The 24,979-nt window shown below is 38.8% G+C and overlaps 2 protein-coding genes across 2 annotated transcripts in view; both read left to right on the top strand.

The window, feature by feature from the left end:
- The first annotated feature begins 592 nt into the window (after positions 1-592).
- Positions 593-16,743, top strand: HMGCR (3-hydroxy-3-methylglutaryl-CoA reductase). Its single transcript, XM_005428262.2, has 19 exons — positions 593-783; positions 1,140-1,251; positions 1,786-1,873; positions 1,968-2,052; positions 3,569-3,674; positions 4,604-4,710; positions 5,069-5,185; positions 5,681-5,832; positions 6,686-6,930; positions 7,074-7,246; positions 7,701-7,895; positions 8,992-9,150; positions 9,337-9,494; positions 10,630-10,735; positions 11,695-11,865; positions 13,817-13,957; positions 14,060-14,218; positions 14,524-14,678; positions 14,828-16,743. Exons 1-19 carry the CDS (start codon positions 619-621, stop codon positions 14,880-14,882), a joined length of 2,649 nt encoding a protein of 882 aa, XP_005428319.1. The 5' UTR covers positions 593-618; the 3' UTR covers positions 14,883-16,743.
- A 7,661-nt stretch (positions 16,744-24,404) lies between these two features.
- The window catches only part of MED18 (mediator complex subunit 18), a 2,221-nt gene continuing 1,646 nt past the window's right edge, over positions 24,405-24,979 (top strand). The window contains exon 1 of the mRNA XM_005428261.3: positions 24,405-24,524. Coding sequence (XP_005428318.2) covers positions 24,405-24,524 — 120 coding nt within the window. The remainder of the gene's footprint in view (positions 24,525-24,979) is intronic.

Raw genomic sequence — 24,979 nt, 5'->3', positions numbered from 1 at the left:
TAATGTTTAATTGATAATTTTTATAGCTCATCAGTATTTTTGACAAGAAGAATGAGTACAGAGAAATAACAGAATTTGGTGAGTGCTTACGTAGAAGGTAAAAACAAGAATTTTGAGTCAAAGCAGTATCAAAATTGTATGATAGGAAGATTTCGAGAGATCTCGTGAGAGTAGTGAGGCCTTACTGTTAGAATCACAGAATCTTCTGATGTGGAGAGACCCACAAAAGTTATTGAGTTCAGCTGTTGAATGAATGGCCTTTGTTGGGATTGAGCCCTCAACCTTGGCTTTACTAGAACCATACTCTAATGGATGACCAGTGGCAAAGTCCATGAAGAAACCAGGAAAATGGGTAGTATAACAAAAAAGGTTGAGAAGACAGGAGAAGATCACACTGTATTTTGGAATATTAGAAGTAGATGTGTTTTACATGGATGACTGAAGGAAAGGCAAAGATTAGTTTCTTTACTCTTCTCTGCCTTAAGTGGTTTTGCTTTTATTTCCTGAAGGATCTCTTGCAGGAAAGTGTAGAGTTGCATCTTTTTTCACTGAATTGTGTACTTATATGAAGTATTCCTTTGCTGCAGGTTTGCAAAGTATAGAAAAACAGCCTTGAAAATGCTGTCCAGACTCTTCCGAATGCATGGCCTTTTTGTAGCCTCTCATCCATGGGAAGTCATTGTGGGAACAGTGACTCTCACAATCTGCATGATGTCTATGAAGATGTTCACTGGGAATGACAAGATCTGTGGCTGGAATTATGAGTGCCCCAAACTTGAAGAAGTAAGGGTTTAAAATAATTTATTTGGTGTAAGGATTTAAAATATTTTTTTTTGTGCTAATCAGTACATCCAGGGTTTTCTATAGAATATGAGCAAGCTGTGATGTATTAGGAGTAAAGTATCCATGGAGAAGCTTCTTTGTGGCCTTCTTTTCTTATTTTGGATATCAAAACAGTAGGCAAACAGTGATGCAATGACCAAGCATTTTAGTATTTTTAATTTTTAAGGCGAGAATAACAGTGATGTTTATTTTTTCCTGGAACTTCACTTTTAATGCAGCTTCACAATGGACTTAACATTTCACAATGGACTTCCCGTAGTGTAAAAGGTAACTAAATTGCTTTGTATTTCATGCAGGATGTTCTGAGCAGTGACATCATCATCCTGACAATCACACGCTGCATAGCAATTCTTTATATATATTTCCAGTTTCAGAACCTAAGGCAGCTTGGATCAAAATACATTTTAGGTATTGTATCTGATTTTTGTATTTGCTGTATGTGTTTTAATTGTGGGGGATATGGTTTACCTAAATTGGTAACAGATACTAACCTTTTAATCCTTATGTTCACAACAGCATTATTTTAATTATTTTCTGGATAGCAGAAAAAATGTTTTGCATGTATCAAAGTACTATTTTTTTTAGTGAAAGGTTGTGTAAGATTATATAAACACTGAAAATGTCATTCTTGAGATAACTGTTTATTATGTGAAATACTTAAAATTGTAGAGCTGTTTAAGCCAGTTTTAATTTTACTTAAGGTTTATGGCTTTTATTTTGAGTCTTATTTTGAATGCATTGCAAATTTTAGATTTTAATATCTATAAAAATAGCATCTCCTTCAGTTTGTGTCTCAACTGCTGTTAATGCACTGAGACAGGAATTATCATTCATTGTCATGATACATCTAAAAGTGGGGAAACTTTGGGTTTTTTTTTTCTTTTCCTTTTCCTCTTCCAATGTATATAAACAAAAAAATTCCTATTCTCTTGTTTTTTTAAGGTATTGCTGGCCTCTTCACAATCTTCTCAAGTTTTGTTTTTAGTACAGTGGTAATTCACTTCTTGGATAAAGAACTGACAGGTTTAAAGTAAGTAATGAATTGTTATTCTGGATTTCATGCTTATATTTTTTTTCCTGTACCATAAACCTTGAATTTTAACATATGCCTCTTTTTTTTTCAGTGAAGCTTTACCATTCTTCCTGCTTCTGATTGATTTGTCAAGAGCAAGTGCATTAGCCAAATTTGCGCTCAGTTCCAACTCACAGGTCAGGGGAGTTATTTTTGAGGATTTTTTGGTTGTTTAGTGCTTTGCTTTGGGATTTTTGTTTGTTTGTCTTGCAATGGTGATTTCTAATTTAATGTTCAGAATAGAACATTGTCCCATGGCAGGTGACTAGAACCTAGGTGAGCTTGAAGGCTCCTTTCAAGTCAAGCCATTTTATAATTGTATGAGTAATCCAAGTGGAGAGACACACAGGCAAATAATGTCTTGGGAATGCATAAATAATAAAAGGATCAAATTCTATCCAGATTCTCTGTTCTCTTGTCTTCAAACCAGATCAGTGTTCAAGTGGATAGTTATATGGTAAAACTAGTGTGCACAGCCATGGGCATTGTTAATTGTATGTATGAGCATGACTTCTTTAAATTGGAACTTTAAACCAGCAATGCTTACAGCTCTTCGAAGGAGGCTAAAGTTCCTAGACAAAGTCTTCCTTAAAATGGTTACTGACAGTAAAAAAGTTAATTTCTAGGACTCAGGAACAGTATCTAAAGACACATCCAATGTTACACTGTTACTACAAAAAGAAGCATATTTTTAGGCCAAATGTTAGCAGAACGATTGTAGCATATGTGCAGACAAGAACATCCATACTCCAGTACATTTAACACAACACATTGGGAGAGATTGACAGGACAGCTTGTTTGTTGTACCTGGTAATGTTTGTTTCCTAATAGTCCAAATTCTGGACTAAAAGTATATTAACTGGGATTACTTCGTGCTTACAAAATACTGTACATGGCATTTGCACATACTAATTTTGACAAAACATTATGTGTTATATTTTAATTTAGTGTATATTACAATGTACAGTTTCTATATATGCAATATAATGTGTTCTATATTATTTATGATTACTGCAGGTACAGAATTTTTTACTAATTTTTAAGAGAATATTTTACAAATAGGTTTCTTCTGCAGTTTTTTACCCCCTGCTGCCCTAAAAATACCATCACCAGGAAAACAGTAGCAAACTTTCTAGGCTTTATCATGCCTGCTTTCTGGAGGAAATCCTTTTCTCCCCAGCAGAAAGCTTTAGTGCCTTTTGTGACCTCTTTTCTATCAGCTGAGTCTAGAGAGTTAAATATAAAATACTAAAGTAATAGTAGTTGAAGTACAGATATGTGATTGTAAGAAATTTTGAAATGCATGACACAAATGTCTTCTATTTCATGTCTTCAGATTTAGAAGTGGTATTCTTTTGAATTTACTGTAATTAGTGTCTCTGCCCATCAGTGTTGTAGAAGCTTAAAATACTGATAAGGCAAAGGTAGAGAAATTAATCAAAATTAAATAATTTTGTGTCAATAGACTGTAAAAGTATAATAACTTAGAGGAAATAGAATAGATTCTCTGTAGGCTTTCTCATAATAGTTCATTTTCAATAAGTGTTTTAGAAGGCCTTGCCACCATAATACTACTCTGTTTACTTGTCATGTTATATATAACTTAATTTGGTTTTTGTCTTCATGTTAATGGACAGAAATCTTTCTTTCTAGGATGAAGTAAGAGAAAATATTTCACGTGGGATGGCAATATTAGGCCCTACGTTTACCCTGGATGCGCTTGTGGAGTGTCTTGTAATTGGTGTTGGTACCATGTCAGGTGAGCCATACAGTGTAAGGATCTAAATATTTCCAGTTAAAAAAGGCCTTTTGAGAGACATTAGGATATGGAGAGTTTCAAATAATAAGTGTTACCTATGAGAGTGGACCAATTTAATCTATTTATTTATCTATCTCCTAATTAGCTTATTTTACTGGTTACTGCAAATATGAATAATATATACATGCTGAACCAAAGTTTGAAATACTAGTAATGGCTTTCCTTGAGCGTTGTGCAGCAGGAATGAACTTCTGTGCAGCTGCTTTCATAAGATTTGGTTTGGGTTTTTTTCAGCTACACTGCATACCTTAACAGGATCTTCTTATTTGAAGAGCATTTGCTCTTCAAATAATTTTGGTCCTTTCAGGGTATTGTGTATTAATAAGCTGTTCTCTTTATATCTTAGGGATAAAAACTCATTTTGGTGCTGTATATAGTTTTTTAAACCAATTTATCCTGTTAGCTCTTTCATCCTTACTAAGGCAGTTGTGTACTGCATGTACAACATACATTACATGGCTTTTTCTTGATACTTGTGAAAGAGTAGGTGGGGTGTATGCTGTTACTGCTTGCCTGAACATCCCATGTTTGAAAAGGGAGTTCAGTACATAATGTTGGCTAATTTTTTTTGCTCAAACAAGTAAGGAGTTTCAAGCTTTCATGATGAAGTTTAAAATCTTGGTGAACTTCATTTGTATTCATTTAGAATTACACCTTAAAATACTTTTCTGTCAATCCATAAATGCATATTGTGCTTAGAGTAAGCCAATGCACAATGAGTAGGCCTTAAGATGCTTGTTTTAAATTAACCTTAATAGTTCCTTCTGTAATCAGCAATGTCAGTTTAATGATTTCTTTCTTAGTCCAGCAGCACTTCTTCAACTATAGCTAATTGCATATTCAAATGTGAAAACTGTCTTTTTATTTAGGTGTACGACAGCTTGAAATTATGTGCTGCTTTGGCTGTATGTCTGTTCTTGCCAACTACTTTGTCTTCATGACCTTCTTTCCAGCTTGTGTGTCCTTGGTATTAGAGGTAAGACCAGCTTCAAGACAACCTCAAGTTTAGTACTCAGCCCTGTGCTTCTGTAGGCTATATTTTTCATCATGGAGTTAACATGCCAGCATGTTCATATTCCTTTCAAAGTAAACTGATGGCAGCAATGTGTAAATATCACAGTAAATGAGTCACACTCAGTAGTAGTTGTGATCTAAAGCAAACTAAACAGATGATACTGTCACTTATTGTCTGTCCAGGGTTTTTCACAATTGAAAGTCTAACTGTAGACTCTTGGTAATTTGTCAATAATCAAATAAAAATGTAATGTGGGATCTCATTTGTTGGTTCTTCTAATGGACACTATATATGACCTATTTTTGTTATTTTATTGCAGCTTTCAAGAGAGAGTCGTGAAGGGCGCCCTATATGGCAGCTTAGTCATTTTGCTCGTGTTCTGGAAGAAGAAGAGAATAAACCAAATCCTGTGACACAGAGGGTCAAAATGATTATGGTTTGTGGCTCTTTTTCACCTGTGGTTATGCAATCAGTGAGGTGTCCTGGTGCAAAAATCAAACTCTTGTTTCCTATAGACTTGTATTCTGAAGCCCATTAGTTGAACTTAGTCGTAGTTTTTAATTAACTTCCCCTGTATCTACACCTGTCATTTTTCTGCCTATGCCATTTCTGTGCCAAGCACTCAGGACTCTTTTATGTGTACTCCCTCTTACCCCTGCAGTACCCTCAGCTTCCTTTGCTTATTTCTTGAGCAAGAGAAAAATGTAAGTGGGATACATCCAAAGCTGCTATACAACAGTGTCACAGTAGGCCAAAAAGGGTGTTAATTAGAGGTGTGGAAAATCAGCTTTGGATTTTAGAAGCATGGGAAGCATGGGGGGAAAAAATGAGCAAAAAAACCCAAACAAAAAGAGGGCAATATTTACTCTTGCTAGGTTTGATACCAAGTTACATTTGAAAAATTAATACTTGTTTTGTGTTTTTTATACAGTCACTGGGTTTGGTTCTTGTTCATGCCCACAGTCGTTGGATAGCGGAACCAGCTGCTCAAAATAGTACTGTTGAAAATTCAGTGGGATTGGATGAGAATGCACCAAAGAGAATTGAACCTAATGTTTCACTGTGGCAGTTCTACCTTTCTCGGTGGGTGGCTTCACAGAAGTGTGATTGTGCTGTATTTCTGCTGCTGCCAAGCTAGAAGCTTGTCCTAGATGACAAGACTTGAAGACTTTCAGGTCTGACCACTATAGGATGTCTTGGAACCAGAGGTGACATTTCAGAAGAAGTGTCAATATTATGCCATTTGTCCAAACCCTTGAAGTAGTCAAGAACATGATCAAGAGCTAGCTCTCCTGTATGCCTCAAAACATTGTCTTTTCCCACTAGCATCTTTCACAGCATACTGGGAAATAATTTTAAGACTGCACTAGAGTCATTACTTATACAGAGTTTGTGACCGTTCACACCTAAGTGCAAAAGGTGCAAAACTCATTTTATACTATGGTTTTTCCTTCAGCTCAATTCAAGTTAGTGTCACCTGTCATTTCATGTTATTTCTGAGAAGTCAGAACTTTCTCGTATAGGCATGGGATATTTGTCCCTTCTTAGCAGTTCATCTTGCATCATCGTAGTTCTAATTGGTAGAGGATGATAAATGAAACTTTGTCTTGTCATTGGGGGACAAGTGTCAAATCAATTTGATGTAGCTATCAGTGAATCTTTTACAGTCATTTTTCCTACTGGGGCTGCTTTTTACCCAGATTTATGTAACTCTTTAATGACATCTGAAGATTTTCGTGTTGGTAGTAGTATGATGAATGATTTTTTCACCCTAGCCTAGCATACTTCAACATCCTGGTAGAAAATCTCTCCTGAGTGGAATTTCTGTAACTATATGAGGATGGAATTATTACCCTTTCTGAAGCAAAAAATGTCAGAATGCTGTTATAAGCAACAAATTGTATATACTGTATATTTACTTTTTGATCATTTTTAGAATGGCCAGTATGGATATTGAGCAAGTAATCACGCTTGGATTAGCCCTTCTCCTTGCTGTCAAGTATATTTTCTTTGAGCAAGCGGAGACTGAATCTACCCTCTCACTGAAGAATCCCATAACATCTCCTGTGATGGTACAGAAAAAAGTCCCTGAAAATTGTTGCAGGAAGCAGACTGGACTTCTGAAAAACAATCAGAAATCTAACACAGGAGAAGAAGTTTTCATTCCCAAAGATGAAAGTGGTAGGTAATTTTTATAGTTCTAAAGTCTGGACCCGTTAATGAGTATTTGGAACAAATTGTGCAATCTTTGGTAGCATATTATATTTGGTACCAAAACTTCAGGATTTTGTTAACCAGAGTTCATTTTTATTATCTTTGTGCAGCTGAAGTCATAAAACCTGTATTAGCAGAGTCATCAACCAAGGCTACATTTGTGGTTGGCAATTCCAGCCCTGTGGAAACTTCTTCATATCTGAGTGGAAAAGAGGAAGAGATTGAGTTACCTAAAGAACCACGTTCTATTGAGGAATGTGTTCGTATACTTGGAAATGCACAGGTGTGGAAAAATAACTATTTTATTTAACCCCTACTGCAACATCTGATTTAAGAATTGTTAGAGTTCTTTTCCCAGCTTTTAGATATTCCCTTTGGTTCTAATATCATTCTTCAGGAAATTACATGGCTTTAATAACATGGGCAGGTGTGGAGGTCACAGCTAAAACAAAACCCTTTAATGAGTTACTTCTCAAGTCAGTTGAGAAGGGTGGGAGGAGGGATCAGCTTCATGACTGATAACATTCCAAGTCTTTGGAGCTTCATCATGTACACGTATGAGTGGGTGTCTGATCATGAAAGTTTTTAATCATATATTGGCCTGCTCTAAAACCTGATGTTCACAGTTGACCCCTTTAGCAAAGTAAAGTTGTTACTTTTTTTCTTTTAGAAACATATTTAAAAGGATTTTCACCAGAAGAGTTTCTATTTTCTCTCTCCACCCTTTATGTTTCCAGGAAGGAGCAAAATTTCTTACTGATGCTGAGGTTATCAGCTTAGTTAATGCTAAGCATATTCCTGCATACAAACTGGAAACCCTGATGGAAACCCAGGAGCGAGGTGTATCCATTCGCAGACAAATGTTATCTAAGAAACTTCCTGAACCTTCATCTTTGCAGTATCTTCCTTATAGGAATTATAATTATTCTTTGGTGAGTACGAAGTAGACAAGCAGAACTCACTATAACAATTTTCCAAACATATGAAGAAGAAAAACATGAACCCGTTGGAACGAGTCCAGAGGAGGCCGCTAAGTTGATTGGGGGTTGGAATATCTCACCTGTGAGGACAGGCTAATAGAGTTGGGATTTTTCATCCTGGAAGTGGAAGCTTTGGAAAGACCTTAAAGCACTTTCCAGTATCTGAAGGGGGCTTACAAGACAGCGAAAGAGGGACTCTGCACAAGGATGTGTAATGAAAGGACAAGGGGGAACAGCCTTAAGCTGAAGAAGGGCAGATTTAGTTGTTAGGAAGAAATTCTTCACTGTGAATGTGGTGAGACACTGGAACAGGTTGCCCAGAGAAGATGTGGATGGGCCAAACCTGGCAGTGTTCAAGGCCAGGCTGGATGGGGCTCTGAGCACCCTGGTCTAGTGAAAGGTGTCCCTGTTTTTGGCAGGGGCATTGAAACTAGATGGTCTTTATGGTCCCTTCCAACCCAAACAAGTCTATGGCTCTATGAAATGAATCCATAGTCATGTATGTGAGTTAACAATAAGCATGGTCAAAATTGATGTAGAAGGAAAAATATAAAGGCAGACATGAGGCACCAACTTTAATTACTCAAAATGTTTTTAAACCTAGGGTGGTGCATGAGTTTTGTAAGTTATAGGGTGGTGCATGAGTTTTGTAAGTTATCCAAAAAATATTTCCTATCAAAATATGCAGCTGACTTATCTAAGAAATGCAGAGTTCTACTAATACTGAGCCACAGTTCAACTGAATGATAATATTACCTTAAGCACAAATTAAAATTGAAATTTTTTAAAAATTAATTTTTAAACTTCAGGTTATTTAAGTAACATTTAGTACTATACAGGATTCCATATATCTTGCCTAGTATTGAATAACAGTAGGTGTTGATAGTTGTAGCTGTTAAGTTTTTGAGGTGGCAATGAGTTGCTTTATGGGTAAATTTGTGGGTGTTTGACAAAGATGCCTTATTGTAGTCATAGGCATTGTATGTAGCATGCTGTACTGTATCACTGGAATGTAACCTAAGTGATTGTTTTCTGTGGTTTCTGTAAGGTGATGGGAGCTTGCTGTGAAAACGTGATTGGATATATGCCTATTCCTGTAGGCGTAGCAGGACCACTGGTTTTGGATAACAAAGAGTTTCAGGTGCCAATGGCAACAACAGAAGGGTGTCTTGTAGCAAGCACAAACAGAGGATGTAGAGCAATATGTGTAAGTACTGTTTGACTTTAAAAGCTTAGAAAACTTCCTGTATTATAAAATACATAAATATAATGCATAAAAATCTGCATTATATAAACCTAAACATATTCAGGTTTATATAATGCATATTTTTGACTTCTTGAAAACTAAAATTTCAGTAATCTTATGTTATCCCCCTTCTGCTTTGGTTTTTAGCTTGGTGGAGGAGCAAGTAGCCGCATTCTGGCAGATGGGATGACTCGAGGACCTGTTGTAAGGTTGCCGACTGCTTGCCAGGCTGCAGAGGTGAAAGTCTGGCTTGAGAGCCCTGAAGGTTTTAAAATAATGAAGGAAGCTTTTGACAGCACAAGTAGGTTAGTATGATGGCTGTTCCAGCTTCATTTCCAGACATAAGACTTCTATGGATGGTAGAAAGATCTCAGTTGTTTTTTTGGAGTACTGCAATAGAGAATATTACATCTCTGTTTTGGCTGTCCCAACGTTGTGAGTATCTAAGAGGATAGAAGTCAGTCTGGCTGTGTGCCAAGGCCAGCAATAAACATTTTTCACTGATAATGGCAAACTATTGTGTGTTAACAACAAATAGATATACGTTGCATAATAATTAATAGAATATTAATTTGTCTAAGCTTTTTTAAATGATCTTATAAATTTATTTTGATATTTACTAGGCAGAGTAACTGTAACTGTAGTTACTATGGAGAAAAAAACCCTCAAAGTTTGGTCATAAGCCTTTCAGATGATAATATTAATTAATCTGAGAAAATACAAGGTAAACTAATGCTAGAATTGAAATGCTAAAAAAACGTAAAACAGTGGGAAGAATAAGTCTATTTTAAGCCCTAAAGTTTTCTCTAGGGCTTATGATGATCTTCTTGCTTTAGGAAGATTCAGAGAGAGATTTTCTTACCTGTTGTGTTTCTTAACAGGTGTCAGCCAAAGATACATCTGTATTTTGGCCAGAATCAGCTCATGCTGCTTTTTAAATGCAGTACTTTCTGCCTTTTGAGTGACTTGTGCAGCTTGCACTGTTGAAGATAGCATGTTTTTTGCCTTGCTGTAAAACTTACATCAGAATTTCCAAAGGCCTCATTACTTTATATCTGGTAGTTAGATGTTTTAAGGAATACAAGTGAATAAAATTTATGTTAGCAGTTCAGGATATTTTATTTCTTGAAGTTCAGGGAGAGAAAACATAAAAAGGCAGTGAACACTTTTACAGTGAATATTTTTGTAGTACTTATTCAAGAAAGCACCATCCCTGGAAGGGTTCAAGAAATGACTGGACATAGCACTTGGTGCTGTGGTCCTGTTGAAAAGTCTGTCAAAGACTGGACTTGTTGTGTTTACAGCTCTTTTCCAAATGATTCGTAAAGGAATCTGTTATTCTGTATTTAGCAGTGCAATTTGCAAAGATTTACTGCCATTTTGCTACTTAAAGCTAATATTCCCATGAGGATTGTAAGTAATAGTTACATTTTCTTGCAGGTTTGCCCGCCTACAAAAACTTCTCATCAGTTTGGCTGGTCGTAACCTTTATATCCGTTTTCAGTCTGGAACAGGGGATGCAATGGGAATGAATATGATTTCAAAAGTAAGGATCAGTCCCCTTAAGTATTTTTAAAAAATGGGTATTCCTTTTTAAAAATAGCCTGATAACCTGTGACATCTGAAAGACAAAGACAAGACACAGTAGTCTTTGCACAAAATAATAAAAATGTTTGTTTTTGTCAAGTGTAGACAAAACTAGGAAGAGAATGATGAAAGAACAAAGTAATTTTTTATTTTATGTTTTTATAATTATTTAAAGAAAGTATTTTTGGTAATAGGAGAAGCTAAAATGGTTGCACTGTTGCTTTAAGCCAAAGATTTTATCCAGCAGTAATTCTTCTGTTACTGTGTTTATCATTACCTAGTTAATAAAGAATTAGGAGTGGCAGCAGAGAGGTGTTCCCTAGTTTTGCTTGTTTGTTTTTATGCAAACATGGGGAAGAACTTGAGATGTGATCCTTAGATTGCATATCTAGATCCTTAGATTGCTTATCTAGATCCTTAGATTACAAAATGAATAATGTTAGACTTAAACTTCATTTATAATAGGCAGTCAGAACCATTGTAAAAGTGGATCTGATCATAGACAAGTCGTAATATAGCAGATTTTCTAGTCTTGATTTCCTGGTGTAAAGAAGCTCTTTCCACTACATCCAAAATTGATTCATTCTATGCCTGTAATGTTTAACTTAGTTCCTGTTGTATCTTCAGTATAGTACCCATATGTCCATGTACCTAGAATGGATCCAGAGAGTCTGTATGTACTGGGAAAAATGAGTTATTCCCCAATATAATTCTCAAAGAGTTTAGAAAAAAGATAGTCATAATTGTTTGTGGTTTTTCCCCTTCTGTTTTTTGTTTCTTCATTATATTTTTTGTATTTTTCTACTTTTCTTCCACTGTAACTGATTATCTGATTAGAATACTGTTCCACTGTCCTTGAATAGTTTGTTTTACACCCATAATGATAAACCTAGCCTATTAACTGTTTCTCTCTAACAGGGTACTGAAAAAGCACTGGTGAGGCTGAATGATGAGTTTCCTGACCTTCAAGTTATAGCTATCAGTGGTAACTACTGTACAGACAAAAAACCTGCTGCTATAAACTGGATAGAAGGAAGAGGAAAGTCTGTTGTCTGTGAAGCAGTCATTCCAGCTAAGGTTGTTAGAGAAGTAAGTGTCTGCTCTCTTGTTTATAAAAATACATACATTTTGCAAAACGGATGCTTACTTTACAGCGTAAATATGAACTGAAAGTTGTTTTCCAGTTAAGGATAGTTCTTAAATGTCTTTTCAGGTACTTCTGTAGGATAAGCCATTTCTCTGAGTCAGCAGATACTTCCTTTTTCATTGTGGCTAGTGTGAAATAGTGTGTATGTGTTTAATGATGCATATCTAGTTGAAGGCATTGGAATTTTCATGGTTAACCTCTTAAAAATTAAGCCACATTTTGACAGATGTTTACATGTGGTGTTTTGTGTGTCATTAAATCCAATCTTTTAACCTTTCACTCATAGTTTGTCTCACATGCATATGGCTTTCTCTTCAGTATTTATATGCTTCCTACTACAGTGGAAACAGATAATCACGTGGTTTACTTACTCCAAAGCTGTCTTGGCATCTTGCATGACCAAGGGCATTGCTTTATAAGCAATGCCAATTGTATTCTCTGGCCAGCTTGTCCTCCGTTACAAAGTGTCTTAGATTCTCTTCCACCTGGGAGACAATATTCAAGGCAGAATTCACTACATTGTAACACTTGTTTAAGATCTTATAAGTGGGTGATTGCACACTGGATAGGGTTGGGTTTTTTTGCTTGCTTTCCCTTAGTGATTTGTCCAGTCTCTTCTGGGACACCGTATAAACTTCTAGAACTAGTATTGTGGGCAGTATTCCACAGTCCAGCTTCACCTTGTGTGAGAACTACTTTTGTGTTGATTACATTTGATGATGCCCCAGTTTTGTACTGGGAGATGTTTAAGACTTTTTATCTTCACTGAACTGTTCAAGATGTTACAGCTCTGACACAGCCTGTCCACCTTCCCAGCTATTCTCATTTTCAGACTAAAAAGTACTAGTTTCTCTATCAGCAGTGAGTAAACAGACTTCCAGTATGTCTTTGAGCATGCTTACCTCTGTATCTTTTACAGTTCTACCATGTCTAAAATTCTGGGTACAGAGTTCAACACAGGATTCTAACAGTGTGTGCAGAATGGATTTATACATTGACATAATTCATGTCTTCTGGGGTAGTTTACTCTTTTTCGAATTGTTGTCACTGGCAATATCTATTTGTAACTTCAGGATTTCATTCCAGGGTAATAAAGGGGAGGTAGTCCTTTCATAATGGGCACTGATAATTTTTAGGTAAATTTGGGAAGGTTTTCCTCAAACCCCAGCCCTGTATGTCACCACATTTACTTATATTGAACTCGTAATACATAAGTGTTATGTTTTTGTCAGTGCTGCAGACTTGGTACAGATGTCTGTAAATACTGTTCCTGCTGTGCAGGACTATCTTAAATTTTGGTCAACAACAGTATCTCTTTTGACCATCTTTGATCATTTTTATATTAAATTCAGTATAAATCTTTTACTTGAAAGTTTCAAAATCCAGTCACTAAAAATAAATATGCCACTTAATTTTATATTACTGTTCATAGTATTTATTTACCTATGTAGAGTAGTGGTTTGTGTTGGAACTTTTCAGTTTGGCTCCATATTTGGATGCAAAACAAATTTGGCAAGAGTTTAGTGTCTGGAACAAATTGACAGGAATGTTACAATCATGTAAAGATAAATTAATGGGATATTTCTGCCAAGATGGTTTTACTTGTTCCATTTTGAATATAAGGGAGACTTTGAAATGGAGTACCCACCTGTGAGCTTTCCTCAAAGGCCTGTGAAAGTCCAAACCCTTTGTTTGGACTTTTCCGTTGTTACTTGGACATCCTATATTTGAAAGTCTCCTTCGGAACAAAAGTAAAAGGTATCCAGGACAATGATTGATTCAAATTCCATACAGAAGCAAACAAGGGGTGAGGGCCATGAATAACCATAAATAGAATATTTCTACTCCTGCCTGAGGAAAAGGATAGTAAAAGTGTATCTGTTATTTGTCTAGGTGTTGAAAACAACTACGGAAGACCTAGTTGAAGTTAATATACACAAAAATTTGGTGGGTTCTGCGATGGCTGGTAGCATAGGTGGCTACAACGCACATGCAGCAAACATTGTGACAGCGATCTACATTGCCTGTGGTCAGGTAGGTTTGTTATACACCAGTTCACGTTTTCCTTAGTTCAGTAATTCTTAATCAAACACTGATTTAAGTGTCTGATTGTTGTTTCTCCTCCTTGATTGGAAGGATGCTGCGCAGAATGTGGGCAGCTCCAACTGCATCACTTTGATGGAGAGAACTGGTTCCACCAACGAAGACCTGTACATCAGTTGCACGATGCCTTCTATAGAAATAGGGACTGTTGGTGGAGGCACCAACCTGCTCCCACAGCAGGCCTGTTTGCAGGTATAGTTCTCAAAGCTGAAAGCAACTTATCTTCTTAAATCAAAGGTTGCTTTCATGTGATGTGCAAGCAATATTGCAGGAATGGGGCTGCTTGAAACTTGGTGTATTTTATATTAAAATGTTAGAAATGTCTAATGAACTGTTTTCATATATCCAGTTTCTAAAGCTGAAGACATTTACTAAGGTCTTAATAATGTCTTAATAAAATCAAAGAGACTCATTGGATATAATTTAGAAGTACTACCAAATATATAATAAATTGACTTAGATTTCATAGCATAATACTGCCTTGTATTTTTTTCCAGATGTTAGGGGTTCAAGGTGCAAGCCAAGATAACCCCGGTGAAAATGCCCGTCAGCTTGCTAAAATTGTCTGTGCTACAGTGATGGCAGGGGAGTTGTCACTAATGGCTGCTCTTGCAGCGGGGCATCTAGTCCAAAGCCACATGATCCACAACAGGTAAAAAATTGAAATTCTGTGTATTTATCTGCTGTTTTGATCCTCTTACAAGTACAGGAGAGTCAATTATGATTATGTGACTAATTGCAGCACATAGAAGCAGTGTAACATTTTAACTATCTAATGTAGTAATCTTGCTGTTTTATTAGGTCAAAGATAAATCTACAGGATCTTCAAGGAACCTGCACTAAAAAGGCAGCTTGAATACTAAAATGGGTTTGAAATGAAGAATTGTTTTAGGAGCTGACCAGGTGCACAAGGAAAAAGAACCAAAATATATGAAATTTAGAATAAAGATTGCCTTCAACTCAATGATGTCTGTGTAAGAGAAACTAAGAGATCAAGACTTGAGACTAGCTATGCTTGACCTTCTTCAGTGGTTAGAGACTGTGAAAAGAAGTCCTGTCAGATGTCTTGAACATGGCTTTCAAATTCTTACTCTTACACATCATTTTCTGAAGAGTCAGTTTTCACAGGTTGACATTATTTTGCCTAATAAGGTCCTGGTAACTACTAAACTGAAAAGTAATGTAATGTACTTTGTACGTTTAAAGTAACAAAACAAAAGAAGTTGGTGTAAACTTGGATTGAATGCACTGGTCCTTGCCATCTTTATTTTCTGGTTAAGCAAGCATGTTTTTTAAGTGATGGCAAGCCTAATCACTTTCTATGAACTCCCAGTTTTAATTTGTTCACATGTAAAACAGGTCTTAGGCTATCAGACAGTTTAATTGAATGATATTAGTTTAATAGAAATCTCTGTCTATATATAATACTTAATTTGCTGCTGCTTCAGCTAAGCAGTGTTCATTGTTTAACTCCACAATTTAGGTTATTCCTTTATGTAAAACTTGTGATCTTTTATATTCTGAACTGTTAAATATAATCTGTACTGAAGTAGTGAAGAACAGTGTCTTCAACTGTTTTGGTACTTTGTAGAAAAAATGAAATGGTAACTTCAAAACAGTTGTGTCAGACAGGTATTTAAGCAAATGTAGTTTCTTGAACATTTGATAGGAGTGCATTCAAACAAACAAGAGTCAAGAACAGATGTTTACAATTACTTAACAAGAAGTCTCTTTAGGAACATACATACACATTGTGTACCTTATGTTGGGGATTTTTATAAGGTGTTTAACGCTTATTCTCCAAGAATAGGTGTTTATCCACCATTTCAGCTGAAATAAAACTAAGCCAGAAAACCACACTGTTCTTAAAAAAAAAAGGAGGGGATTTTTTTCTTTTGATTTCCTTTTGAACTTTCTTTTTGAGGTGGAGAGTATTTATTTAAAGAATAAATCTTAGCTTTTTTGTCAATGAAAAGTACTAATTAAGGGGATTCAATGAAATGACATGTTTAATGTAAGAAGCAGTTTTTGTAATAAAATACTGTACTTGGACCAGTGAAGCAGTCTCAGGTGTTCTTACTGTAATAAAGAAAACCCAGGTTTATTCTGGTTTGATTCACCTTTGGGAATACTGCTAAATGCATAGCCCTGCCTAGTTAATCACAGGAGGAAAATTATTAAAATGCTTGATGATTTTTTTGTTTGGTTGGTGTTGGCTTTTCTTGTTTGACTTTTTGTGGGGGGAATCAGTGGATTGGACTGGGTTTCCTGCAGCGTCATTCCTAAAGGGGTGACTAGTAGAGGTGCTCTTCTAACGTGCAGATTTGATATACATCATGGTGGGTTGCTTTATAGTACATTTACACATTAATGTTCATTGTGATGAGCTCATAAATGTAATGTGCAAGCATGAAGACATACTACATGCTAGACATGTTATGATGGCATGTAAATAGCAAATACCATGAATGTTTATCTTCCTGCAGTATTGTTGCTAATTACTATTTTTATTTAAGGAAATTTGAAATTACTTTGTTTCTATGTTCATTCAATGATTTTATTTAACACTGGTCTGGCAATAAATGGTGGTTCAGTGTTCATTTTGGTGGATTTAACTGACATTCTGTCTGGCAGAATTAACTTTTTGTATTATTACTAAACTGTGTACATTTTGGTACAGAACTACTTTTTCAGTTTCAGTAAAACCATGGAAAACACATTGGCTTAATTGTGATATTTTAAGCTTACTTTATGACTTAGTGACATATTTATAGAGAGTCTAAATTAAGAAAGTTAATGAAGAGACACTGGCAAGCAGTGCTAAACACAGCCAGGGCTGTGACACCAGAACTTCTCCCCTTGTTTGCAGAAGCCTGTTGGCACTCATTTATTCTCCTCAAAGCTTAATTAGGCAATTAGGAGAGAACTAACTCACTGCAGCATGAGAGATACCTTCTGCTGGGGCCTGTTTGGCAAAATCAAACCACCGATCTAGATCTAGAATTGAATTTCTAGAATTGCTGTAACTTCAGTGCTATACTTTTGCTATGGATAACGGTTTCCCAAATATTTTAAAACCCTAGAAGAAAAAAAAAAAATTAAAGTAGTGTTTGACTCCGGTACAACCTTGCTTCTTTCTTTACCTCCTTTCTCCTTTGTGTGCTGAATCTAATTTACCCTGTAACACACCAGTTCCATTCTGCTGCCTGGTGTGGAAGTTGCAGCACTGTGAGGCTTGCAAGCACTGCAGCCCCAGCTGCCTCCAACCACACAGCTGTTGCCCACTTTTTTTCCCCAGCTGCTGCAAGGCCCTGTCAGTGAACTGCACATTACTGAACCTTCCTGATGGGGGGAGCAGCTCCAGCACACATCACCACAATATGCACCCTGAGCAGAGCTGTGATACTGGAAGCCTGGGGTATAGCAGGTGCTGACACGGGGGGATGTGGCTCTGCCAGGCTCCAGCACAGGCATTCCTAGGCATGCACACTGTTTCTTGGAAAAGAGCACAGCTGGGAAACCACTTGCTTTCGAGTGTACAAGTACATACTGGGTGTGTCAGTGCACAGACAGTGGACAATTTTCATCCTTGATGTGAACCTTGCTCATAAGGTGAATACAGCCCTGGGAAAAGCTGTGGTAGAGGGCCTGTCCTACTCCTTCCAGCTGTCTTTTGGGGTGCAGTGAGAGCTGTGGCTACTACTCTGAGTGTTTTTCAGATACGTGATCCTCTCCATCTTCTTTAGGACATGGCTTACCATTTTCAACATCATATCCTCTTTTTCCCTTTGGCTTTGGTTCGGGAAGGTTTATATTGCACAATGATACCTGCTGAAACAAGATGATAGTTTGGGATCCTGTCTTGCCTCAGGGCAAGTTTGTATTCCTGTCAGGTCCACCTTGTCCTGCACACAGAGTAAGTAGTGACACTGGTGTGTATCCCAGTGACACCCCTAGCACTGACAATTCCATACCTTGTCCTCCTGCCTGGGAATGGCTGCTGGCCCCAGGCTCACCTTGCTTACCAGCCTGTGGAAGGGAGAAGGCCTGCTTCCAAAGTTAATCTCACCTCAGTGCTCCAAGGCTTTTGCAGTCTATTACACAATGCAAAGCTACTTAGCATCCTATCTTAACCACCATTTTTACTTCAGTCTGCTCTTAGGGGACTCCAAGAGCTTTAGCCCCAGCTTTCATAGGTTGCTCCCATTCCATGCTCACTAGGACTCAGGCCTCCTAGAAGAATTTGGTGGGTTGACCTTGTTCACCCCCATTCAAGCAGGACAGAAAAGAGAAATTGTAAAGGCAAAAATGAGAAGACAGATTGAGATAGAGACTGCTTAGGAGATAAAGTGAAGCTACACACGGAAAGCAAAGCAAAGAATTTATTCAGAATTCCCTAGCAGCAAGCAGAGCTTTGGCACAATAACAGTTACTTGGGAAAACAAATCCCATAACCACGAATGTCCCCACTTTCTCTTCTTTTCCCCAGAGCTTTTGGTGCTGGGCACAATGCCATCTGGTATGGAATATTGCTGTGGGCAGCTGCGATCAGATGTGACTCCCTGTGTTCCTTCAGAGCCTCTCACCCACCTCTACCCTACTCACTGGCAGCAAATGGAGGAGAAGAAGAAGGACAAAAATAAAGCCTTGATGCTGGCAACCCCTGCTCAGCAACAGCCAAAACACTGCTGTGTAACCAATGTTCTTAGTCACTAATCCAGAACACAGCCTCATACAGGATGCTATGGAGACAATTAATCTCATCCCAGCCACAGCCTGTATAAAAATAGAAAATCTGGATCTTGGCACCAATACCCATAACAAGTGAGATCCACAACAGCCAAGTAAAGACCAGCTCTTAGAATCACAGAAGGGTTTGGGTTGGAAGGGACTTAAAAGAGCATTAATTTCAACACCCACTACTGTTGGCAGGTACACCTTCACTAGACCAGAGAATCACAGAACTGTTTAGGTTAGAACAGAATTTTAGAATCATTGAGTCCAAATCTAAACCTAACATTGCTGACTCCACAGGCTAGAAAGGCATCAGCCTGATGCATCTGACATGTTCCTTCCTGACATTCTTCCTTCCTGTTGTGTGGCCTGATGGCACACAGTGCAACAGACATGATGACCTTCTCTTCTTCATGGATCCTCCTGGAGGCCTCTCCTGTGGACACAGTGCACTAGACAGAACTTGAGTGTTAACAGGAGCCAGCCATATTTCCTTTCTCCCCTCCTTGCTCATACCAGGCAGCAGTAACAGAATGGAAAAAATCACCTCTTTCTTTATCCACCACCAGAAACATAAAGTTAGGCTGCTCAAAGCCCCTCCAACCTGACCTTGAACACTTCCAGTCATGGTTCAGCCATAACTTCCCAGTTCCAGCATCTCAGCCCCCTCACAAGAAATAATTTCTTCCTTAGCCAGTTTATCCTTCTGGAGAAGAATTCTACAAGGTCAGTCCACACTTTCACAAGCTGGAACACCTGGATGAAAATAGCTATGCCATAAAAATTATGTCAATTATCAGTCTCTCCCAGGATCATTGAGTGAAGGACCACAGTTAGGCAAGTCTATCATGCTCAGCACAAGACAAGGCACACAAGTCTAGCTTCTAGCTCTGCACCTGGTACCACAGCACAGTTTGCCAAATTGCTTCCTGTGTCCCCTTAATGAACCACTGGGCTCCGAGAGCAAATGGAAGGCAATACTACAGTACGTGTATGCCAGAGGCTGCATCATTCTCAATCTGCAGTCTCAGAAACATGGTCTTCCATGGAGGCAGTCACTGCATAAAGCTGCGCTAAAAACGTTCCCTCATCCTCAAAACAAATGGGCAATGTTGCTACCTTCTTTTGCCCAGCACTGGTTGCATCAGTTTCTCACCCACAGGCCACACTCACCCACTGCACAGGTTTATGCTCAGGTATAATGATGCTGCTAAGGGTAAAACTTCTTTTGAAAAGGTACTTGAAACAAGCCACATACAAATGTAATGGTACACAGAGGAGTCCATCTCACTTCCCAACTTTTCTATGAGAGAGCTGGCATAGCTCTGTGTGAGCTGGTCCAGTTTAACAACACCAGAGGTTAAAATCAGTTAAACTTTTGGGAATACTGGCTCTAAAAGATGCTTCTTTAGCGAAAAAAAAATGGGCAGGTCTATAAGGTGCAAAGAGTGACACCACTGTTCACAGAGTTTCTTGATAAACAGAATTATACTTTTTGTAGGATAATCTCGGTTTTCCCTTATGAAAATTGTTCCTGGGTAAGTAAGTCTGAAGAGCAGAGAATTCTAAGTTAATTCCTCGTAGCAGTTTCTTTTAATATCTAACAATGCACTCTACATTTGGCATTTAAAATTCAGGGAATGCAAGCACATAGCATAGAAAATTACATGCAACTTTAGTTTTTGCTTTGGCGATACAATCTTAGGAATGGGGCAAAGTCTCAAGCCACCAGGCTGGCCAGTTTACTGAAATAACTCATTGGGAAACTGTTCTTGCTTTGTGAGGTGGGGAGGAATAAATCATAATGTGCATTACACTGAGGCTCATGCTAAGTCACAAATCACCTGATGTTTATTATGAATTCCTCCGCTTGTGCCATAACTTAATGTAGTCCCTTTAGGTACAATGGTCCCTCAACTACTGACATACAACTCAGCCCCTGAATTATCTGTTAACACACAAAATCACTTAATGAGTAATTTCAACCTTGAAATTCTCTCAACAACTTTTCAAAATGCAAATTATGTAATGAAATCATGATGTAAATTGCCTATTACATAACTGAGCAGAGTAATTGCCCTTCAGTATGAGAAAGACGTTGAGGCACTGGAGTGAGTCCTGAGAAGAGCAACGGAGTTGATGGAGTGTCTGGAGCACAACTCCTGTGAGGAGTGTGGCTGAGGGAGCTGGGGCTGTCTAGTCGGAAAAAAGGAAGCTCAGGGAAGACATCATCGCTCTCTACAAGTGCCTGGAAGGAGGCTGTAGCCAGGTGGGGTTGGTCTTTCCTCCCAGGTAACAAGCACAAGCAGAAGAGGAAACAGTCTCAAGCTGCAGCAGGGGAGGGCTAGACTGCATATCAGGAGGAAGTTCTTCACTGAAAGGGGAGACAAGCATTGGGACAGACCGCCCTGCTCTGGCAAGCGGTGGTATCACTGAGCCTGGCAATGTTAAAAGAGGTGCAGATGTGGCAGTCAGGGACATGGTTTATTGGTGGACCTGGAAGGGTTAGGTTAGCCATTGGACTTGATAAGGTTTGAAACCTTTTCCAACCTTAATGATTTTACGACTCTAGGTAGAGGAGCCTACAGGGAAGGAATGAAGTTGAGCTCGGGAAAAGGGGCAAGACAACTTATTCTACTGTTTAATAGGTGGTGAGCATTTCACTCTCTGCCAAGGCTATCCCACAAGTCTAGTTATTGCATCCAAGAAAAAATCTCCTCTTCCAAAAGGTGAGCAAAGGGAGGAATACAAAGTAATGACTTTATAAACTAATGAAGGTACTTAATACCATGACTGTCCTCTAAACCCCAGAAAATGTCATTGACAAATGGGCCTTTTAGAAAGCTGCAAGTCTGCCAAAGCAGAGCAAGTTGAAAACTCTCAGGTTTCAGGAGCTTTTGCACTTTTAATTCCTGGGAAAAGAAGTCAAAAGGAGTTTGTGAGCCCCTTTAAAATGTACTTACTCATACTCTGAGTATGAGTAAGTACATACTAATGTCTCATACTATGAGATATTAGTCCCATGAGACTCAAGTGAAATTTAGGTTTGATTTTGTTAAGTATTTGACTCTTAAACAAGGGCTTTAAAGGTAGTCCACAGGCTTGGGAGAGACCTTGTCAATCTCTACAACTGCCTGAAAGGAGTTTGCAGAAAGGTACAGATCAGTCTCCTCTCACAGACAACAGGTGACAGGACAAGAAGAAATGGCCTCAACCTGCACCTGGGGAGATTCAGGCTGGACATTTGGAAGAACTTTTTCACTGAAAGGGTTGTCAAGCATTGGGATGGGCTGCCCAGGAAGGTGGTAGAGTCATCATCAACAGAGATGTTTAAGGAAAAAATGGATGCAGCACTCACTGCCATGGTCCAATTGACAAGGTGATGTTCAGTCATAGGTTGGGCTTGATGACTTTGAGATGTTTTCCAGCCTAAATAGTTGTGATTCATTGCATGAATTTCAAAAAGCTAACACATAGATTTGTGGGGTGGAAGACTTTTTGCTGTTAATTTACTATGAGTGAATGTAGAGTGCTGTATGCTCAATCTGAAAGCATTTTTGATTGATAGATGTAACAAAATTGGATTTGGATCTCAAGTCTGTAATGTGGATGAGAAAAAATTCTGAGTTTTAGCAACCTTTCATCCAGTTTATGTCTAGCTGACCCTCCCTTCTGCTGGTATTATTTCAATGTGATCACGGCTGGATCACTCATTTCACCTGAGGTTTCCCTGCAGAGCTCTGCTCTGAGCACGTGACATGTGACACAGAGCTGAGATAAAGGCCTAGTCCCACATGGGCAGCCCATTTCCCTGAGACTGAGAGCTGAGTGAGATGGATTTTCAAGGGAGCTGAACAGAATGTAGGTGGGTGGCTGGGAATAACACACTTACTCTTAATTACTATCTTTGCTTCTCTCCACCTCCTCCATCTGTCTGACCACCTGTTGTTGGTGTCTGCTGCATACTATCTTCAACAGCTGCAGAAAAAGTGTCTTTAGGATACCTTTAAGGTATGTAGGTGTACCCCAGATCTTCCAAGCCTACAGACATTTATTTTCTGGACTGCACTACTGCATAGCTTGTCAGACTGTGGTGCAAAACTATTCAGTGTAGCTACAGCTGTGGAATTTGAAAGAATTTTTACTTTGAGACAGATATTTGACATCCTCTTAGGTTTTATGAGGCATCTGTAGTAACACTATTATGCACCTCAGCTAGACAGAAGAGAAAATTGGTATCACCACAGAGAGAAGTGAACCCCAGAAATTACCCCTTTTGAAATGCTAAAACACTTTTTTACTAATTTTTACTTTTCTTAGCTATCTTTCTCAATATATTTTCAATGCTAACTGTATGATGATGATGATCAGCTAAGTAAAGCTGATCCATATATAAGAGGAAACCTATTTTTTGGTCCTTGAAGCTTAGGAATGCTTTTAAAACCATTACTCAAACCTTTTGTTGACTATTTGCTTACTTTATTTCAACACAGGCCTCTTATCTGCAATCTGAGGAGTATGTACAACGTACATCCACTGTGGCAGCTCCCTGGGGCGTGGTTCCCTCCTTTGTCAATATTCCCCTCATGGATTGCATTACACCCCTCAGGTCACCCCTGCTTGACTGTACTCCAAACTACCTCTGGTACATCAGGGGTGATACAAACCATTACTGCTCTGGGAGGGCACAATTATGCCATTTCTCATTTGCAGGTCTTTGGCTTGTACCAGTATTTATATAATTTTTCTGGGGGGTGGCAGGGAATACCACCACTGTGTAGATACTAATAAAGGAAAGATAGACATACTGTTCACGTTCTGTGTGGCCTGTTTGTTACACAAAAAAACTGCTAAGAGAAAGGTCACATTTATAACTCTGTTTTGGGTATTGACAGGTGCAAATTCAGCTGGTACACACTGGGCATTTCCATCACTTTTTGAAAACAGAGGCTTTTCTGCCTAGAAATGGTGCACACCCTACCAGGCCCAGATGAGATTTCTGCCTTTCCAAACCAGTGAATCATACCTGTTGCACCTCTGCTAACAGTTTTTAACCCAAACTGCTGCAGGAGCTGAAGCCTGGCCCGCAACACTCCAGAGCATCAGCCCCTTTGCTGTTGCTGTAAGAGACAGATTGGAACATTTCTGGTGGAGATTTTACACAGAATTTATTGCACAGGCCAGCTCTCCCTGGAGAGGGGTGTGGGTGCAGCCAGGATGACCCCTGATGGTTGGTCCTGCCTGCTGGCCTCCCACTCTCCTCCACTGTGCCCCCTGCACTGGGGTGATGCCTTAAGGCAGCACAGAATCTGAAAAATATAAAAGCCAAAACCAGAAGCATCAGGGCGAGGCTGGCAGTGTGCCCTTTCAGAACTGAGCCCCTCAAGATTTGAGGGCTCAAGATTTGAACCAAACTTTGCAATGTTTTTTTTGTTTGTTTTTTTTTTTCAGTTGTTAATCAGAAGCTTTAGCTTAACAATTATGATTAAGCAATTGCACTGTGAATGTTGCATGTTTGGCTCGTCTTTTGTTTTGAGGAATGGAGAAGACAATGCCAAGATGAATGGACTCTCTGGATGCGAGCTGCCAGGAGTGAAGTCAGCAGGAGTGGGCAGAAAGTGAGGGAAGGTAATTCCAGCAGGGGATGACCGTGACCACTGTCTCACTGACCACCAAACGCCGACCCAAAGCGGGGGAAGAACCATGGCTGCAGACTAAAAGGGCTCTTCTCCTGGAGAAGCAAGAGATACAACTAGCAAATAGGGTTTGAGTACTAATTAGGAGAAAAGCCATACAACTTACAGACAATAAATGCTGATGCCTTTGTTTGTTAAAAAGTATAAATAGTGCAGAGGTTCGACGATCATGAGCCAGCCTTTCGTGGGTTACCTCCCGATTCCTGGCTTCGAGCAAACTAGAATAGAAGACAGAAATACAGTATCACAGAATCGTTAGGGCTGGAAGGGACTTTTGGAGATAATCCAGTCCAACAACCCTGCTGAGGCAGGGTCACCCAGAGCGGGTGACACAGGAACATATCCAGGTGGGTTTTGAATGGCTCCAGAGAAGGGCACTCCACACCCCCTCCGGCAGCCTGTCCCAGCGCTCCCCCACCCTGGGAATAAGGAAGTTGTCCGGCAGGCCAAGCGGAGGTGGAAACAGCCATCCTCCAGTCCGTCCTTGGCCGCTGTTGGCCTCCGGAACCCGCCCGGGGCGTGT

Source organism: Geospiza fortis, unplaced genomic scaffold, assembly GCF_000277835.1.
Source record: "Geospiza fortis unplaced genomic scaffold, GeoFor_1.0 scaffold246, whole genome shotgun sequence".
Taxonomy (NCBI): Eukaryota; Metazoa; Chordata; class Aves; order Passeriformes; family Thraupidae; genus Geospiza; species Geospiza fortis.
This window is presented reverse-complemented; position numbering and strand designations above follow the sequence as displayed.